Source organism: Oreochromis niloticus, linkage group LG15 (assembly GCF_001858045.2).
Source record: "Oreochromis niloticus isolate F11D_XX linkage group LG15, O_niloticus_UMD_NMBU, whole genome shotgun sequence".
NCBI lineage: Eukaryota > Metazoa > Chordata > Actinopteri > Cichliformes > Cichlidae > Oreochromis > Oreochromis niloticus.
The window spans coordinates 25,000,876-25,022,689 of NC_031980.2; the positions used below are offsets into that span (position 1 = coordinate 25,000,876).

At 40.9% G+C, this 21,814-nt stretch overlaps 1 protein-coding gene across 1 annotated transcript in view; it reads left to right on the forward strand.

Annotated features, from left to right (window-relative positions):
• The first annotated feature begins 7,734 nt into the window (after positions 1-7,734).
• si:ch211-202p1.5 (endothelin-1) overlaps positions 7,735-21,814 on the forward strand; it is a 28,760-nt gene continuing 14,680 nt past the window's right edge. The window contains exons 1-2 of the mRNA XM_005452462.3: positions 7,735-8,242; positions 19,465-19,621. Of these exons, the coding sequence (XP_005452519.1) occupies positions 8,182-8,242; positions 19,465-19,621 (218 nt within the window). The 5' untranslated portion in view covers positions 7,735-8,181. The remainder of the gene's footprint in view (positions 8,243-19,464; positions 19,622-21,814) is intronic.

The window sequence follows — 21,814 nt, forward strand, 5'->3', positions numbered from 1 at the left end:
ATCAAAAGTTCACAAAGTTTTGTGAATAAGGTTCTCAGTGTGGCTGGGTGGGCACACTGCCTAATCAAACACTGTGTTATTTCAGGGAGGACACAGAGCTCAAGCTCCGCTGAAATCCCAGCAGATCAGCTGATGCCAGTGCACATCAACTGATGGCTCTGCAGAGCCGTTTTCGTGCATCTAATTGGCAAACCTCATATACAGCCCACGGCTTAAGCTGCTGTACCCTGTGTACATGTGCTGCATGCTACAAGCCGCCCTGAAACCACTTTCCGATCCTTGTTCAGTTCCATATCTACCAGCTCTCTACTGGGGGTGTGCTGAGGCTCTCGCTGCCCCACACTCCTATGTACATGTTTGCAGTATCTGCACAAAAAAGACTGATGCCAAATCTAAATAAGTGTAGATGGAGATTTACAATCTTCTCTTGACTATAATGGTCCTGACTGTAATCTAAAAAAAACAAATCTCACAACAGCAAGAAAAAAAACAAGACATTGAAAACTTCAGAATCAATCTGCCCAGCTCCCTGACAAACAGTTCGTATCATGAAATGTGTAAATGTCAGTTTGTGGTTTTAGGAGGAGTTATAATTGGAACTGCTGGTGAACGGCCAGTAGCAGCAATGGTTTTGTTAAAGCCCAAGATGAATGGATTTATAGTTTATCTGGTCTTCGTGGTGGATAAACTTGGTTTTTCCTATAATAATAAAACTTTTCAATCACAGTAATCATCTCATTTTGACCCATTTCTATAAACAGATATCTGCATATGAATGTGTCGAACCCACAGGGCGTCTTGCTGTTTCTCAACGTTTTTACGACTTCATCCTTCGCTCTGATAGTCGGACACCAGTGTCTGACCAGCTCTGCCAGTTATAGCTCAGATGAAGCCACATGATCCATGTCTCTAAAACATGATGATGAACTAAGACCAGATTGGCTAACAAGCAGTTCAATAAGCAGAGATCACTTGAACATGATTTATTCAAACAGAGAAATTAATGTACTTGGCGATTAGACTCTGATGACCCGTCATGGCCTAACAGAATCAAAGTGGTGGCAGGATTTAGGATAGGACCTCCTGGAGTCTGGACGCTGGTGGTGGTGAAGATGAAGACTGAGGCTTGGATGGAGCTCTGACTGATGTGTCTGTTAGGTCGGGACAACGTGGGCTGCATGAATTACTGAGAGCACAGAGTCAAACCACACAAAGTGGAGGCTGATTAGCTCAAAGAAGACAGGCAGGAAGATGATTGGACTACAGCAATGATATCATAATTGAGACAGCATGGGGAAGTCATAGTGACATAGACAACAGAAAAGCAGACTAACACCAGGGAGATGAGTGATCAACAGATCAGCAGATCAACATTACTGAACTTACACTTCATTACTTGATGGCCATCAAGCAGCTGCTTTACTGAATAAAAGCTCCAAAGCAGGCAAGTCAAGGTTATTGACTTCTCACAACATGATGTGCTAGAACCATTTCCCCTCTCCTACTGACACTCATCGGAGCGTTTTACACAGAGACAGTTGAATAAGGGCAGTGACCTTTAATCAGTCATGTCAATAAAAAACAAGGATTTCACCATTGGTTCCTGGCACGGTACAAATGTGGCTTAGAGTGGATACTGTAGTTCTGTCCACTGCAAAACAAAAAGCTGCATATGTTTGCACAGTGATACACAATCACAATCTTTGCTTTGCTAAAGTCTGCAAACTTAACTTTTCACCTTTAGGCTCTTATTAAAGGTTTCAGATGTACAGTATGTTTCATAATTGCCAGAAAAGCTGATGCAAGCATGGAAAAGAGTGCAAAAGCACAGAGTCATTCACAGCCAAAAAAACAAACTAGATCTCAGTGGACTGTTGGACTCTTTGGTAGTAAACAACCAAAGCTTCGATTTTCTAAAAGAATCAGGTTTTGTTTGTAGTTTATATGACAAAACCACAATCTTTTTGTAAGTTACTGTAATATCCTAGTACAAACACTGTAATGAAAATTTTGGAGTAATCCAGTTAATGCACATCCCAAGATCTTCGAGGTGCATGAATAATAATAATAATAATATTGTATAAGCTGGGAAAAATACATGGATGTGGTTCTGCTACGCTAACATCATTAAAATCCATCATGTTCAATTCAATTCAATTCAATTTTATTTATATAGCGCCAAATCACAACAAAAGTCGCCTCAAGGCGCTTTATATTGTACAGTAGATCGCACAATAATAAATAAACATGTGTGTTCACTGTTAACTTATCATTTCATATCACTGTGTAGTTTATAGAGGGAAGCCCACAAATTTGTGCTCAGAGATGTAATCAAGTACATTATATGTTCGTTGTAAACCCAACACATACTGACTAACAGACTCTGGATGTTCTCTTATGATCATACTAGTCTGTGACTGTGAGCTTGCATGTGCTTTGAGTTTCTGTCTGCTTGGCAGTTCTGTGTGGAGAATCAGGACCCATCTTTGTATAGACGTACTGGGACTGTTTATCTGTGTGCAACTACCATCAGTAGACTACAAATAGAGTACAAATAAATTCTAAAGAGCCTTCAGTGCCATCTTGTCTTTTGCTTAAAGATTTTTCAGGTTTAATTACATGTTTGAAGAAACTGTGGCCGTGCAGGCTACAAACTGAATGGTCCCGCTTCCCACAGTGCTCATTATGTGAAACGCTGCCCGTATCCGTTCTTTCTTTCATGGTGGTGAAGTGTTCACTTCCTCTGCACAGAGCTTGCGATTTGCATGCTCCTTTTATCAGCAGTTTTGGGGAAACCCGACCAAAAGCATCTTTGTGGCACACAGTAAATGATCTGGCTCGCAGATGTTCGGATTGTCCTCGTTAATCTCCTTATGAAGATGCTTTACTGCCACCGCCTCTCTCTTTGGTTAAACTCACAGAAAGACAGCGAGACAGCTTCCTCCAAACCCGACCCAAGAGAGGACAGATATGAAGACAGAGAAAAACTGGGGCCCACCTTTTGTGGCTCTGTTGTTTTCCCGTTCAGTTTTCACTGTTGTGATCCAAGTGACCTCAGAATCGACTGCAGGCAACTCCTCAGCAATTCATTCCAAAGCAAATACGCAGCAAATATTATCTGCCAGTAGCAGGGAAGTTGAAAACAGTGCTCATTTGGGATTAAAGTAATAGATGGAGGACAGAAATATTATACACATTTTATTTATCTCTGTGTCCTCTTTCAGGGTCTCCTGCTACAGTTGAATACACCATTGCAGGACTCCCACATTTGCACCTGGATGCTGGTGAGCACAGCCACAGTCTCCCGGTGTCGGGGATCATGATGTATGAATCTGCACATAAGACAGCCAAAGTTTGAAGTCTTCTTCATGCAAGAAGCCTTTTCACAAACTTCAGTATTTCCAGTGTTTTTAGCTGTCCTTTGGAAAAAGATGAATGTGTCCATGGGCTTTGAAAGCAAAGCAGCGTAAGCCTCTGGGATTTGAACAAAGTTGAAAACTTCATTTCTTGTGAGCGAAGAAGACCTTCAGGGAAAAGTGTTTATCAAAACCACTAAAGACAGACATGTGGAACAATATTGCATTGTTTGTTTTGCATTTATCATCCATATCTGGACATATAGAGGAAGACGGTCACATGACATGCTGCTGAGTTACATATATTTTTACCATTTTTAGTCACTTATGTTTTTAATTTCAACATGAATTTGGAGCATTTCTTATATTTGAAGCAGTTCGGCCTGGTCTCCCGTGAATTGTTTCCATACAGCTAAACCTGATTCTGAATTATGTTTCACAAAAAAGTAGCTAGCAGTTAAAAAGACGGATGATGTCTGCTTAGGTGGTGAAGGATATCACAAGCTTCTCACAGAGGACGCTAAAGTTCAGTTCTGGTGCAAGATCACAATTTCTTCCAAGCCAAGATCTTTTTTGGGGGGTCTCCTGGACGACGAGTGTTACCCCAAATAAAATGTACATAATTATGTTTTTAAAAGAAAGATCAGTATGAAAGCTATTACAAGCCAATTTTATAAAGTCACAGCAAAGCATGTAATAGAAACACCAGTCCATGGTGTCAGTTTCACACTTTGCCTCTCCAAAGCTTCAAATAGACGCACACGTTTCAGTTGCAGTACCAGCAGGGGGAGATAATATATTCAAAGCAGTCACCGAGGAAGAAGTGATGTATAGTGATGCGCAAGTACCACAGATTTCCTTTCCAATCCGATACCAAGTAAAATTCAGGGTGGTATCGACGGTACTGATCCAATACGATACTTTGTACAAAACCTTAATGTGTTATCCCCTCCCTGAGCCTGGTTCTGCCTGAGGTTTCTTCCTGTTAAAAGGGAGTTTTTCCTTCCCACCGTCGCCAAAGTGCTTGCTCATAGGGGGTCATATGATTGTTGGGTTTTTCTCTGTATTTATTATTGTGCGATCTACTGTACAATATAAAGCGCCTTGAGGCGACTTTTGTTGTGATTTGGTGCTATATAAATAAAATTGAATTGAATTGAATTATTGTATTTCAAATTATAGCTTCAGAATGATTACAGGACATCAGACTACTTGTTCGTACTGTTTAATATTGAAGAATTATCATATAGAAATAAAAAAACCTGAAGTTGTGTGTTAATTGACGCTATTTGAACAAGTATATCTTGTCATTTAACATGCATATATTTACCTGGACATTTCAACAAAAACATTCAACATTCACACTTACCCTCATTCACAGTAGTGCTGTGCCACACTACAAATTTTGGTATCGATCCAATACCAAGTAAATACAGGGCCACTATTGCTGATATCAGTACCAATAATTTTAAGTTATTCAGGCAGCTAATTGGGGGAGAGTAGCATGCCATAACTTGCAAATTCTGAACACATTTCAGGAAAATAATGGAGTTTGATATAATCTTTATTTCACCAGGAAGTGAAACACTTGAGAATTAAACGTTTTTAGCACTACTGTGGAGTGGCTCATACTGATAGTGGTTTACATGGGAGAGACAGCCGGACTCGTCAGTATTGGGTGGTGGTCTTAATTAACGGGCCCTCCCGTTTAATAAAGGGAAGACTTCACCTGCTGGGCAGCCTGTATAAGCTGGTTTCCTCTCACGATGTCTCAGGCACCCAGCTTTGTTTTATTCCTACTTTGGTTTTATTGTGTTGTAGTCATCAGCAGAGATGGGCAGTAACGCGTTACTTGTAACGCGTTAGTGTAATCCGATTACTTTTTTCAAGTAACGAGTAATGTAAGGGATTACCATTGCAAAAACGGTAATTAGATTACCGTTACTTTCCCGTAGGAATGCTGCGTTACTGCGTTACTAAAACCGTGAGTTTTTTGCAAGAATGTCTCATGACAATGACGTAAGCGAGTGCGACGTTCGTGACAACAGCTGTCAACAATGGATAATATATCGAGTGCGGGAGAGAGTATGAGCGTGCAGCGTTTAAAGTGTGGAAGTACTGACCTTACTTTGAGTTTGATTCCATAAAAAGTGACAAAAACATTAGCGTCCGTTGTGCGTGGGAAGAAAACTTCTTTTTACAGCGAAAAAACCCCCCTAAACTTCCAAGCAAGCACCGAATGCGCTACGACTGTAATGGGAAATTCACAGAGAAACTCGTGGAGTCTTCAACTGACCGCTGCGGCACACCTGCACCAGGGCAAACCTCCGCCTACCCCAGTCCTGCTTTACAGGTGAAAATAGAGCAACTAGTCTTTTGACTTTATTTATTTTCTGCTGTGTTTTACTTGCATCTATTTGAAAGAGTGAGTGTAAACACAAAAAAATATTTCATTTTATGTGCTGGAATGTGCAGAAAATAGGTTTAAATGTTAAACAAATTTCTTCCAGTCAGAGAATGTTGCATATAATTTAAGTTTTGCTTGATGCATAAAGTTAAAAGATTAAAACTAATAAAACAAGTTTAAAAAAGAGACATTTCCATTTGATTACATTTTGTATGATGGATTATGCAGAAAAAGTAGAATTGGGCTGAAAGATCTATCGCTTTATCACCTATTCAGGTTGTAAATCGTGTTTTTAAAAAGTAACTAAGTAATTAATTACTTTTGAAAATAAGTAATCAGTAAAGTAACGGGATTACTTTTTGGGGGAAGTAATCAGTAATTAGTAACTGATTACTTTTTTCATGTAACTTGACCAACACCGGTCATCAGTAACTGAGCATCTAGTTTTTATTTCCTAGTAAATTTGCTGAGAAACTGTTGTTGTGTGGATCTCCCTTCTTTGGTCCTGAATGACTGGGGGAGACACAAGTCCCTTGTTGTTTTAGGAAGATCATACACCATAATAATCTGCTCACTCAGATATGCGGAGCTGCTTGGTTCACCTGCTATGCCCCCTACAAATAATGGAGCTTGAGTATCCTGAACCTGCATATGTGGGTAGTAGCACAAAGCAGGATCCTGCCCGGGTCTGGATCAGAACATGCTTGTCTGGTTGCTGCTCTGCAGACTCTGCAGTAAGATTTTCAATCCTGCTTCTTTCATCACACGTGTCCTTCTTGGGAAAGTGAAGCTAATGTGGAAGTACCGTAAACTTTGTTTCTGAGGGCTTACAGTGGGAGATTCTGAGGTGTGAGAAAATGACCTTACTGCTCACTAGATCTAAGAATACAATAAACATTTTCCTGTTTAAATTTCCAGTTTAAAGTTCCTAGTTTGAATCTATCCATCCATTCTCTTCTGCTAATCCTTATCAGGGTGAAAACAGACAGACAGCCGGTCACACTCACATTCACACCGATGGACAATTTTGAATCAGTGATTAACCTTACCCCACTGATTGTCTCTGGACTGTGTGAGGAATAAAAATGAATTTAAAGTTCCCATGCTAACTAAAATGAGGGGAAAGCAGGACGCTCTCTGGGTCAGGCTTGCCCGTCTGATTGATGAGTAACAACATAGAGCGTGACATGTTGTTTCCCAGTCACGTTCAGCATCTGGTTTAAAAAAAGTTCAGAGGGTGGAAGCCAGAGTTGAGAATTCACCCCACTACTCGCTTAATTTATGACCTCAGTGAACATTTTCCTTTTGTGTTCCTGGTTTCAGATGATCGCTGCAGATCACCGTGGCTACATCTGTCTTTTTTATAGTCTGTGTACTTTGTGCATCATTAGCTGAGTGGGCACTGACTAACAGGCTGTCATCATGTCTGCAGCTTAAAACTTTTAAATGTTTCTGTGTGACAGACGCCTCAGAAACTGGCAGATATGTTAACTCTTCACTACATGGAGAACAGAGGACAGCTACAGCAAACAAAGAAATGAACCCCTGTGTCTGTAATAACTTACTGCCATCAGATGTACTGTCATTGTGGCAGATTAGCTCTTTTTCAAACAAGACTTAAACACTTAAAAGTTCAGTTACAGTCTACAGTTTTTACTCAGTGTCTCCAGGCAGGTTTTACTCCAGCTGCTGGTGGGACAATAATTCAGTGAGGGTAGAGGAATATTTCAAAAGTGGCAGGATGACAGCCATACATGTATGCACGTGTTGCCCGACACAGACACAGATAAAGATGTCTGTGCCTAAAATAGCAAGCTGGGCTATTCCACACATGTAGAGCACTCTGTGAGGAGATCCCAGGGAGGTGAGCGTCACAATTCAGCTTACACAAAGAAAAAAAGAGGCGAGGATATGAAAGAGACTAGTGAGGGACGCGGCAAGCATGAGAGCATGACACGGCTGAACCACAGGAGGAGGAGGAGGCTGTGATTAATGACATTCAAGCTGTGAAGGTGTCTCAGCGCAGAGCCAGCCTCCCCGTTGTATCCTCCTCCTCCTCCTCTCGCAGTCACTTCTCTCCATCTGTTTTGATGCAGCTCAACACAGCTCGTCACATTATCCTCCCTCCGTCTGGAAACCGCAGCAGCCTCGGGATACAACCCAGCACCACACTCCTCTCAGTGCTGCACCTGGGAGGCAGCTGTGCACAGCGCGTTACCTTACTGGACATTTGAAACAAACCCTCGGAGCCCTTTCTTCTTCTTCTTAGGTGCTCACTGAAAACACTTAGGTGTTTGATTCAGCAGGAGCCTCTGCTCTGCTGCTTCAGCTCCTCCAGCTGCTGCAAGGAACTTTACGAGGAGCCGAGGTGCTTTTGCTCCTTTTATTTCTCACCTGGATGCTGAGGAGGCCAGCAGGATGGACCTCACCTACATTTGTCTCCTCTTCGTGGCTCTTATGTTGATCCAGCACAGCGAAGGTAAACCCGTTTTTATATCTGTCCAGTTAGATGTTTGTTACTAGATGGGTAGGATGTAAGGCACTAGGACTCTGTTTACATGGTATAATTTACATGATCCTCTTAAAAGACAATGCATCACTAAGCAAATGAAGGAATATGTAATTCTTTGAGATCTAAGTATTTCTCCAGATGCTGATTAATTTTTATTCCACTTTCAGGACTTGATTTTATTAGCCTTTGAGTTAATAAACAGGTTTGTGGACTACCATGGCAACTTGTTAATTTCGGAGCCCTGAAATTAATAAACGGTAGAAAAGAGTTATCAAACTTACAAAAATAATAAACAAAAGTGGTTAAATAAAAAATAATGACCTTTTTCTTTATCCTTTACATAAATCCTGCTCATTTTTAATACCATCACAGTTTCTGCAAATCAAGTATCAAAAATCGATTAGGAGTATTTAAACAGTCTTTGAGATGTCAATAAATTATGAATTTATTCTTTTCCATGAAGGAAAAATCCACAGCACTACAATTTATTTTTCATGACATGAAAGCACTGCAGCCTCAATGTTTTAATGTCTACATTATTCATATTCATATTGAAAGCGGAAACAACATGATGACTGTGAGGCTGTATAATGAGACCTGCATGTTTTATCCAAAAACCTTTTTGCTGCCATCTGATTAAAAAGAATTTAATGAAAACAAAACAATCGGCTTGTACGTCTGCAGACTGGGAGGAACAGATCAACCAACAGGTGTCCAACTAAACTCCATTTCTGCTTAGAAGGACAACCAAAGTATGCATTGCAAAACCCCGGCTAGGCGCTCTGTTCTCTGGTTTCCACAGTTGAGCTCACCATAACGTTTTATTATTCTAAAAGCCACCAGAGGTCATGTAGCGTGTAAGGACTCCCTCTGTTGTCGTTTTCTAGCTCCTGGATGTAGAAGTTTCACAGTGTCAGTGTCACGGCACCCTGTGACCTGCTCCTTGTGAATATATAATCATACCTTTGCTCTTTCAGCAAATTCCTGTGTTGAAGGTCCTGCGAACAGGTAGCTGTGGAGGGCCGTCTCACACTTCAAACATGGTAGCGGTCAATTTTAAAAAGAATATGTCTAATTCAGGCTAAAAATGTCAAAAGTACATTTATACTTCTCCCATGCATCAATGTTGATGAAACTGGAACTAAAGGTAACTTTCTAACCTCACCATGTTCCAACACAGGGTTGCTTTGTGTTTTAAAACGGCTGGTCTGGTTATAGTAAAACACCGCCAAATGTGATCTTTTCTGGGACCAAAAAACCAATGAGAATAATACTGGAATAAACTCTAGGTTCAAAATACCAAAACCCAGTGAGCAGCATCACGATGGTTTCACCTTTCTTTGCATATCGTCGACTTGCTTCTGTTCTTTGAAGTTGCCGGGCTTTCAATCATGCACAGCACGCTTAACAACCCACCACAGCATTAGAGTCAGGTTGAGGTCTGGACTTTGGATCATTGCAGACCTTGGATCATTGCACTACCTCAGTACTTTTCTTTTTCAGCCATTCTGTTGGAGATTTGCTGCTGTGCTTGGGATCGTTGTCTGTTTTAGGCCAAGCTTTAGTCCAAACTTTAGGCCTCACACTGACTCTAGAATAGATTGCTATGTAGATAAGTTCACGGTGGATTCAATGACTGCAAAGTGCCTGTGGCTGCAAATCAAGCCCAAACTGTCACCCTTCTACCACCGTGCTTCACAGTTGGTGCTCTCCAACCAAAGTACTTTCTTTGACAGAAGAAACTTTCTCCTGGGAACCCTTATAAATAAGCCATACCTGTTCACTCTTTCTCAGTTCAGAGAGCTGTTCACTTAGAGGTGGCTGTAGCTCAGATCACCCACTAATTGGAAGGTTAGTGGTTCAATCCCTGTCTGCTCGAGTCTGCATGCCAAATATCTTTGAGTATGATAATAACCCCAGGTTTCCTGCACTGGAGTTTGAATGATAGATAGATAGCACGTAGTTAGGAAATACATAGAAAAAGTTTTTGTGTGAATGAGATTCATTCATTGCAGCTCTTCAGTTCTGAGTCGTTTATTCCATCTCGGTTCATTTTCCTGTGTCAGGTAAGATGGGACGATTTAGTCAGTGAAGCTGAGCGTGAGCCACACAGAAATCCAACCATGAACACAAAATGACCTTTTGTAGCCTCCAGCTAACATATCTGAGGGCTGCTGAAGAATGAGGTCTTACAGCTGTATGTGCTAAGGACTGTGCGGTAAAACCCTTTTCATTGAAAATTAATTATTTTTCAAATGACTGATGTGTCAAGTAAAACTGGATTTAATGAAAACTGCTATAATCTGGGCTTTAGCTGAGTTTGGGTAACAATGGCTGGTTTAGGTGTTCTTCAGACTGTTAGCACATTCAATCCCCAGATATCTTTGTGAAGCAGCTAATAAAAATGTTTTCAGAAACCTTGATGGTACGGCCCTCACAGAAGGAAGAAGTAATTTTAAACAATACAAAAGGACATTATTTCACATTAGCCCGAGGTATAGTTTGAGCCTGCCAGAGACTTTAAAAATCAAAGCAGGCTGGGATATTTAACTTTTTCAATAGGTCTACCTGCAGAACTGGGTCGTGGATCTTTCATTTCTAAAACTAGGGCTGAGTTGTGTTTTCATACTCCTAAATTTGCTGCACAAGTCTAAACCAGGCTTTCTATCATAGAAGAGTCATTTACAAAAAAAGCTTTGTAGGCTTGATAAAGGAGCCTACAGAGTGATTAAAAATACATTAGTTATTTTAATGTACAAATATTAAATTGAAACACTGGCAATAAAATCATGGTTTGTCAAACAGACTAATTTCATGGTGCAGGCGATGAAAAACAAACACATTAAAGGGTGTTTTGAAAGAGTTAGTTTGAAACACCAAAGACATAAAGTGGAATAACCAGTCAAGGTAGCAGCTCACCAGCGAACCCTCTGTTCTCAAAGAAAAAATTCCTGGCTTGGTCTTTAGGTTTGTTGGCTTGAACCACACACAGTGCATTCGATGGCTTACACAACCAAACTTCTCAAAAGGGTTTACAAGCTTAACCAATTTAAATCATACTTTATGCTCATTCTTGCATGATGAATTTATATTTGTGATAATAAAAATGTTGTCACATGTACAGCACGTGTCAAAGAAGCCTGACATCAAGTCTAATTTAGCGCGCCACATGCCAGCCTGCTGAAGTACAGCTGGGCACATTTATGTGTAATCCTGGTAAGAACAAGTCCGACTCCGGGCCTTTGTAGCAGCATTACGGTATGACCCTCTTAGTGTTGCTGAATGAAAACCCACATCCTCAGGTAGATCTTAAAGGTTAAAGTACGGGGTAGCTACTTGCAGTGGCATGTTTTCTTTTACATTTACACACCACAAGCTAGAGCTAACCGTTGTAATCATTTCAAGCAGTGTGTAGTTAAAAGGAAAATATAAATGGAAGTTGGCTGAACATCTTCTCTATGAAACAAGAATTACTGAGAAAAAAAGATAAGGGTTGTCATAAAGTGTGAGCACATTCTGAGAAACACCAGCGTGCTTCCTGTTTCTACATAAGTTGAAATCGTCATTATGAAATAGTGCTTGTGGTTTCGGGTGTCCTGACCAACACTCAATCTACTCATTTCCTCTTGTTCAGCAGTGTGCATGCTCATTACTGTCACAGGGTACTACTTATGACTGAGGTGAGGCGAGGAGCTGCCTTTTCCATGAAATATTTAGCATACTGAATTGCCGGGTACATGCTACCTCCATCATCTTAAACAAATATAGTTTGGGTAGAGTCTTTGTTAGCGTGAGGACCTCAGAGAATTTTTAAAGCACCTTTCTGTCAACATGTTGTCCCTAGTCTTTCTCTACTTTTCTGGCTGCAGCTGTCTTTTTTTCCACTTACCAAACTGTCTACCGTTTTTCTTGCCATTTTTCTGTCTCCTCTATCTCCACCTTCCCGTTGGTCTTAATCTGTGCTGCATGTTTTGTATTTGTCTATCACAGCCAGACATCTGAGCCTTATTAGGGATTGCTGGAGAAAGCAGCACTCTGAAATCACAAGACAACACCACAGCCTTTGTCTTCGAGCACTGAGGACACTAAATGAAACCTAACAGCCTGTATAACGACAGAAACGACCTGAGCTGGTTGAAAATGTGCCGATGGGTGGTAATTAGAAAGGAAAACTACAACCCTGACCCTTACAGTTTGAGCACTACACTTCTGTTCCTGTCCATTTTTCCTTATAGTGAGACTAGTCACTGCAAATCAATGCAAAGTAATAATTCATATCACCTTTCTCTCCTGGGATAATGATGCCCCAGTCCACTAAATGCTTAGATTAGGAAGAAATGGTGGGATTTGTACCCTGGGCGCTCACCAGATTTCAGGCCAGCTGACTTTAGAATGAAACAAATGAAGTAAAAGCATTTGGAAGAATGGTGTTGGTATCTCCAACAGAGATCTGTAGATTTGGACAGTCAGTAGCTAAGAGCAGGAAAGCTGTTCTGGTAGCAAGGGCACAACACTTTACTAAAATATTTGTTTATTTTTTAAAGATGTATTGTTTTATTTATTTCATTCATTTGACTATCCTTGAACACAATCTTTATGCCACTATGTAACCCTCTTTTACATTTCCTATCCCAAATATTTTGGAATGAAACAAGCCATCAGCTGTCAAACAGCTGTTTGGTAAAAAGCTTAAAAATCTACAAAGACAATCTTCAAAAAGTCACAAAACTCTAATGTTTTGGCAAATGACATGAAAGGATTGATTTCTTCGTCAAATTGCAACCTGTGCGTCATCCTAATCACTAACTTGACGCTCGCCATTCTTCGCTTTGTGCTCACCTGTGCTCAGTCTGGAGGTCAGAAGAGCTCTGACAAAGCAACATGTCCAGGGTGGCCCTCAGAGTTTCATCAGGGACAGTTGATGGAGAGAAAAGTGTATTTTGTTTTTAAACTCTCAAGTGTAATTTTACTCTGCCTTTCGTGAAATAAAAGTGGAGATTCAACGGCCCCAAATTAGGCTGAGAGTTTACTCTGGCTTTAATGTTGGCCTCAGTACCTTTTTATAACCTCCCAAGAACGTTGTGCCCGCCAAGGGTAGAAAAACACAACAGATGACAATGCCCACAATGCTCAAACTAAATACAGTGTTTTACTTCTTAATAAAAAAAAACACTGCATACCTTCTGTTTCTTTTCATGTGTTTATGAATGCTGTAGAATTCAAAGGACTGAATGTTACTGAGTCTTTTGCTGGCTGAGAGGCTTCTACCTGCGCACTGACTTCTGCCAGTCCAAACAACCAGCTCTCGGATTAGCAGCTGATCCGTGTGCATATTGTCAAATATTGTCAAACCCCGTGGAGCCAACCAGACCCTCTCATAACAGGGGCAAGAAATTAAACTTTGGCTCAGCAGTCTGCACACAATGCAGGATCCTGAACAGGGGGGGTTTGCCTCTTGGCATTTCCCACGTTTTTTTTGTTCTTGAGCCAAAGATGCAAACAAGAACACGCGCTTGCATGAATACTTGCACATGTACGTAAAGTATGCAGGTTCATATGCACAGGCATGTGGATACCTGTGCTCAAGGATCACAAAATACTAAATGCAAATTATGGGAAAGGAAATGTGCATCACACTGAGAGCTGCTTAAAGGACTGAAAGGGTGCCAAATACAGAGACGAGATCATAAGGTCCAGGAAAAGTTAAATGTTTACATCCATAAAGTGTAATTCACTGCCTGTGGAAAGGAAACAATAAAGAACCAACATTCAGCTTGAAGTCTGATGTCACTCATGCTCCTATAGAGAACAAGACTGGCAAATATCCAAGTAACATTTCAGGGACAGTGCTTCCCCCACAGTGTGTGTAAAGTTTATTATCCTGAGCTCAAGATTAGTCTGATTTGTTGTTGTTGTTGTTGTTCTTCTTCTTCTTATTATTATTATTAGTAGTAGTATTGTTCTGGCATTCATTAAGAGCATCATGCTCTCTTTTGTATTGTGTTTGTGTCACTTTTATCTGTCACAGCTGCTTTGAAATGTTCCCTAATATGGAAACGATTGATGGATCTGAATTATGGATTCAAATGTTTACCAAGACTGATATTAAGATTCTTAAAGCTCACATTATGATGTTTTGGTGACAGACAGCATCAGTTTGCTGCTCAGGTTCTGGAAATGACACAAATCAGACAAGAACCGAACCCGAGGTGCTGACTGAACATTTTGGCACCTTGTTCCACACAGTGAGCTCTGCAGGAAGAATAAACTCAAAGTGGTGTTGCGTGACTTTTGTGATACATGATGCGACTTCTTACCCAGCTCGTGGATTAAATTGTCTTTTCATTTTACTTTTATTCTCTATAACGCGTTCCTCTTAGATATTTTCTGCTTGTGATTGAATTAACACGAGAAGCTCTGAAGAATTGGTGCCAGCAGCCGATAAAGCCGTGCCCACCCAGTTTTTGTCTGTTTATTTCTGGCACAATTAGATGCTTAGCTCTCATTGGCTCGGCCGCCTTCTGCCCAAGACAAGCAAAACCTGAAACTTGAAGGTTTGAAAAACATCTGGAATCGGCTGAGGATGCTCAGCCTAGGCAGACCCTGTATTTCCTCTGTCTCTGCAGGTTTGTGAATATTGTAATTAACACAAACGTCTTTGGGACTGTGCACCGACCCAGTGTGAGTGTGAGTGGTCCATTGAATGTCCACCATCAGTCAATATCAGACCCCTAACTATAACCCTTAGGCTGCCTAAAATTGCCCCAGGTTTTTTTCCTTACCTCATTCAGCAGAGGTCATTTTGTCTTCATGATATAGTCATAAAATCTTGGCCTGTAATACAAAAATGAGTATTTAATTAAATAAGGTAATAAGTTCAAAGAAGGCTGCGATGATAAAATAAAGATGAGAAATGATATTTCAAATTTCTTCTTGACAGATCTCAGCCCTGTAATCAAAACGTTAGTGAGGATGAAGCGAAAGGCGCCAACAGGTGATGGCACTGAAAAGTTCACTTTTTTTTTCTGACAAACTTGAGGATTCGTGATACGCTCAGTGCTGCAAACATCTGCACGCTGCACTCTGTCTTTATTAGTATTATTCTATCCTTTCTGCAGACCGCTCAATCAATGTCCATGTCTCCGATTTTGCAGTAATTGCAACAAGCTGCTTCTTTCGTCTTCAGTCAGATGTCTTAACCTAATCAGAGGTTTACAGGCCAAATGAGCGATGGATTCATCTCTCTGTTCCAAAGATGCAAACCAGCGAGGATGGTTGCATCTGTACAGCGATCTCTAATGCTGTACGTACACATAAAACATGCGTATGATATATTCTGTTAAAGAATATAAAAGCAATGATGGAGAAAGTCGAGCCACCGCGCAGCTGGGTGCCACGTGTTCAAACTGAGAGAGGAAAGGTTGACGTTGATGCCAGTTTGTTTCTTGCATATTTCTGGCCTTTGGACTCGACATCAATGCTCTAAAGTGACATTTTGGAAGCAACACTCACTCAGTCATTCTCTGGCACAGCCTCGGAAAAGATGAATAATAATGACTGAATAGGAACATAATAATTCAATAACACAAAATGTGAAGCTAGTTAGTGTCATATTATTTTTTTAGCTTTTGATGCAAACGAGTGGCCTTTCAAGCAGTTGAAAGTCTTTATTAAGGAATTTGATCACAGAGATTTAACCCGACAAATCTCTGAAGTCATCTGAGAGGCAACATTATTTGACTGTTTCCTCATGCAGGCCGGGATTGAAACCTTTAACCTGCTTGTCTAACCTCGTCTATGTACAGTACGTAAAGGTCACACTCAAGCATGTGTGTTTTTAGGAGGAAATGTGAGAACCGTGGATAAAAAGTGTAAAATCTCCATGCCAAATGGATTCAAACCTCAGTATCGAGACAAAGTCCCTCAGTTCAGGTGAGTTTGACTTGGCTTTCCGAGAAGTAACTGTGCAAACTAGTTTGGAAGATGTGTTTGTTTAAAGTGTCTTCATGCTGCAAGACAAACTCCAGATACGGAAGCACTGAGACATGAACTTTCCCGAAAACTTTTAGCCGAACCAGAACTGACCTGGAGATTTTTTATTTTACCTTGACTAGTAACTAATAATAAATATAATTCCTGGTGTATTTGCACCAACTTCAGTTACATAAAGAGGAAAGACGCTTTGCAGGTCATTTGTCTTCTGTCAGATTAACAGTTGTTTTTATCTTTAAACAAAGATTCTGCTTTTATTTGGCATTCTTGCTTTGACTGAAACTCCACTGATCACACCTCAGCTCAGTTTGTACCAACCAGTAAGGTGATGTAAAACATCTGTGGTGTCGACCCCACTGTGAGGTCAGGAAGTCTGGATCAAGCCTGAAGTGCTATTAGGAAGTTGAAGTTAAGCGGGGATTTAAGGCCTTAAAATCATTTTACATTTTGTAGAGTTTTCTTCTGAAGGCATTTTATTCACATTTAGTGTTTCAAATCAGTCCAAAGGTTTCCTGTTAAAGAAAGTCATCAAAGATCCTTTTCAGAATATACTTCAGCGTTACCACAAAGACCGTGGGTTAAAAATAAGATCTGAACACTGTGAAGTAAAGCAGAACAGGAGATCCATTATCCTCTTCATCGTGTCGTGTCTGATATCATAGTGACGTCTGGCAGAAAGCTGCTGTCCTGACAGATGTGTCCATCTGGCACTGAAACATGCAGGTGTGCAAAAACACACAAATAACTTCGCTCTGACATTGCAAACAGCAGCAGGTGGCTTTGTGTGGTTCCCGGTCTGTACTTTGCCTAAATAAAACCTCCTCACTCCTCCATAACAGCACCCTCCTGCTTAGCATATAGAAAATGCTCTATATCAGTGCGAAGTGCATGCATATGTGATAAAAATGTGACGCAAATCCAGGTAACAGAGTTCCTGTTCCTGGATTTACGTCTAATCTATCGTTCTTTTCTGGCAAATAGTAGAGTCCCCCCCTTCGAGACAGCGCAACTCACTAAAATGAGATTTGAGCGTAGGCGGGCTAGGCTCAGTCTCAGATATAGAGTAAGAAGTTTTGGCATCTGGAATCTGCCACTTAAAAAGAGCCATTTAATGTTGCCTTTTATTGGAGGTTTTTCGTGCTGGTCTACCTCCGGGTAGTCCCAGAAAATCCTGGAGAGATTATAAATCTCAGCATCCCCCAAAAGGAGTTTGAAAATGTTGCTTGAGTAGTGTTTTACTGGGATGCTTATTGTAACCACCATGCTTGGCCAGTTTGTAGTAAAAGGGCCTCCACTGACTGGTGTGTCTGAGAATACTCGTCCTGCTGATGATGGCTTGGGTTAGTTGGAATGTGAGCCTTTATGAACCTTCTTTAGAAAACGTGCATGAATAAAAACCTAATGTGATTCTCTGGGACACAGCCATGTGAAGAACAGTGCTACACCTACGTTTATTGTGAGAAAAGGTGTTATTTTGCTTCCACGTGTAAATCATGTAAATCCCTCTTGGACGCCTAAACGTTCTCCTGTGCGCACTGAGAACAAGATCAAAGGCTGTCTGTGGGCTCTGCCTGCTTTATGAGCTTTCTGTGTGTACGTGTGCTTTTGAACATGTGTCTTTGTGTTTGTAAGTCTGTGTTCAGGTACAATATTACATGTCATCCATGCTAAGGGCATTGTGCAATTAAGTGAGAAGGAACAGGGAGTTGTCCCGACGTGTCCGCCACAAAAACAAAGGCAATGATGGCTCTGTCTCTCACCATGCCCTCACACCAGGCCTGTTGGAGGGCATGGTGTCATGTGACTGTGGCTGTGAATGTGCTTTTCTGGGGTGTTGATGAAGACCTTGTGGCTATAAAATTGAATAAAGTAATTTCCCGACTTTAACAGAGTAAAGGCTGCACACAGTCTTTCCTTTGTTGTGCACCAAAGGAAAAGCTGTGAGTGAATGAACTAGTTAGGTTAAGAGTAGCTATTTCTACAGGTAGTGGATCGATTGCCATGAAATTTCTAAAAGGCGTTCATGGCCCCAACAGGCTGGATCTCTTTGTTGGGCCATTAATTTATAGTCCTGCAGTCAGCTCTACTGCCATGCTAGCCGCTCTTGCAGCTGTTCAGGGTGGGCATCTAAACTTTCTTAATGTTTACCGCCTTCACCATCCATCATTTGTATCCTGTTGATTTATGTTGATATTTCTTATTAGCAGCAAATGAAAATACAATGAATAATAAACCACAATACAAATTAAAACATTAATATCTGTACCCAGTCTAGATATTAAAACCAATATTTTCAGTCTCATGTTTTCCAGTTTTCCAATCTGCCCCAGGGCTGGTGATGTGAGCAAACCCTGGCGTTATAGTTTCTGAATATAATAACTGAAAGTATCCAGGAATGAAAGTTGGATGCGATGTCCATTCTTTCTAGTAGGTCTATGAGAAACTGACCCTACTGCTCAGTTGATACACGACCCTAGTAAACACTTTCCTGATGTGTCCCAGTGGCCATGCTTATTTAATACATGCTCGTATTTCAGACTAGGGAACGTATGCTTTTTTGCACTGGACCTGCCCAATGGGTCCTGTTAAAATGACTACAGAATTTATACACAGTCTATTGTTTTTAGGCATTTGCAGATTATCAGTGGCAAAATTCTTATTGCACATGCTGGTTCACAGTGTCAGGTTCCTACAGTATTCCCATTCTTCCTGTTGATGCTTCACATCTTTCTGTCTCTATGCATTTGAAAGACGTACATAAAACATCAAGTTTTATACAAGTGGCCAGATAATGACCAAATACATAGTAGAGCAGAGAAGAAGAGAACCTGTTGGAATTCACGTGCTGTGTAGGCAAATTTTAATGTCTGTTTGCACCTTCAGACTCGAGGTACAACGGATCATCATCAGCAAAAATGTAAAGAAAAGAGACAAAGTGACTGACATCTGGATAAAATATGATCGTCTTTCTCCTCAAAACCAGTTTTAGATGAGAACCGTCTCATAAAGCTGCTTCACACGGCTTCTTCATTAATATTGAAACAGAATTGTCAGTAAAAATTAGAATTCTGAACTCAAATCTGGAGTTAATGCCAACATCTCCCATTCATCCACTCATCACAAAGCAGCAGAACCGCTGCGTACTTGATTAGATGATCATTAATAGCCGATAACCTTGCCCTACCTGTGTGTTCCAGCCCTCTCCGTTTCGAGCTATGCGCTGGAGGAGGGCCCCCCGGTGCAACACCCCTATACGGCTCACCGGCGAGAGAAACGCTGCTCCTGCGAGAACCAGAAAGACAAAGAGTGCATTTTTTTCTGTCACATTGGCATCGTCTGGGTCAACACCCCGAGGTGAGTCTGCGAGAGAACAATATTAAACATTTAAAGGCTTTGTTTCCTCTGTAATCAAACATTGGAGTGTTGCGATAAAGTTTACTGCCGTAAATGTGATGACAAAACAAAATCGAGATAAGAAGTTGTCTATAATCTGTCCAAAGGATAACAAAGCTCTGTTCGTGCAGCTTTAGCGGGGGGGGGGGAGGCTTCTGCAGCAGCTTCAGTCCAAGAATAAGATCAACTTTCACTATTTTGTCAAGGCAGTGATTTTCAGAATAAAACCACATTCAGGATTTAGGTCCCCTTATTCTCCCTCAGACCAAAGACATGCATGTTAGCACATTAGCTTCACTGCTGAGTCTGAGGCAGATAAAGTGGTGAAATGGAGCAACCATTCACTGACCATTCAAGTCTCTGAATGGTTGGTGAGGCTAGAAATGTTCTCTACGTTTCTCGATTCATTTCCATATTTCTCCTTAAGAGAGTCAGACTCTGCAGCACCAGTCCTACTCAGCATACATGTGTACACTCAACCACTTATCCATATCAGGGTCACGGGAGGTGGTCAGAGCAAAAGGCAGAGTTCCCCCTGAACAGCTCCTCAGCCTTAGTCACATCCACTGCAACAAGTCTTTAATTAATGCCTGATTCAGCTTTCAATTCAATTCAGTTTTATTTATACAACGCCAAATCACAACAGGTCACCTAAAGGCACTTTATTTTGTAAGGTAGACCCTACAATAAAACGTACAGAGAAAAACTCAACAATCATATGACCCCCTATGTGCAAGCACTTTGGCAAGAGTGGGAAGGAAAAACTCCCTTTAAACAGGATCAGGACCCTTCCTGACCAGGCTCAGGGAGGGACGGTCATCTAACGTGACCGGTTGGTGTGAGAGAAGGATAAAAGAGATGCTATGGAAGAGAGCCAGAGATTAATAACAGTATGATTCAGTGCAGAGAGGTCTATTAAAACATAGTGAGAGAAGAAAAAACAACCAGTGTATCGTGGGAATCCCCCAGCAGCCTACACCTATTGCAGCATAACTAAGGGAGGATTCAGGGTCACCTGGTCCAGCCATAACTATATGCTTTAGCAAAAAGGAAAGTTTGAAGCCTAATCTTAAAAGTAGAGATAGTGTCTGTCTCCAGGATCCAAACTGGAAACTGGTTCCACAGAAGAGGGGCCTGAAAACTGAAGGCTCTGCCTCCCATTCTACTTTTAAATTCTCTAGGAACAACAAGTAGGCCTGCAGTGTGAGACCGAAGTGCTCTAACAGGGTGATATGGTACTATAAGGTCATTAAGATAAGATGGAGCCTGATTATTTGAGCTTTAATACTAAGATTTCATTTCTTTAACTATGTGAAAAGACAAGTGAGTAACAAAGGTTCCCAGAAACAGCCATGTCAGGTTGACTTGAATGTCTTTTCTAGTCCAGCTGTTCATATTTTTTAAATTGGCTGGCCTCAAATAAGAAGTAGGCGTGCAGCTCCCTTCACAATTGGTAGCAATTAACTTCATTTTAGTTCAGTATGCACAAGCAACGAGTAACCGCTTAGATGTGGTGGAGCTAATGAGAAAGCACACCTTTCCTAAAGAAGGGTTATTTCTGCTCAGTTTCCTCTCCGTGTTTCAAAAGAGCTTTTTTTAACCCTTTAACACCAACTCAACAGAGAGTCTGAAATCATGGTCGGACCTTTATCTGCCCACAGCCGCTTAACTCCTCACAGCCTGCTCCCGTTTGTGTGTTGACATTTTATCCTAAACTGTTTCTGGAAATGAGACACAGTTATAATAATAATAACTCAATTTACCCCTGTTTAAAATAATGAGATGAAAAGATTTAAAGGTAAAAACGTGGAAGATGGTGTAGAAATCTTAGAATGAAATAATAATAAAATAGAAAAAGTAGTCTGGTTTGAGCTTTACTATATGTATTTACAGCATCATCCCTTTTAATAAAGTGCAATTATACCGTTCAGTGTGTCCCTGAATGGGATACTGCACTGTAAGCTGTTTCATGTCATGCCAGTAAGTCACACTCCAAATTAATTGGTGTAGAAAAAGACAAGTCACCAAAATAGCTTCCAGAGGTTAGCCAAAACCGGCTCCAGTGGTGGTGGGACCGTCTCAGACTGTTAGCTCACTCTAAATATAGCCATGTGGTAAAATGTAATCTTCCTGCTTTCACCATAAAGACGCTTT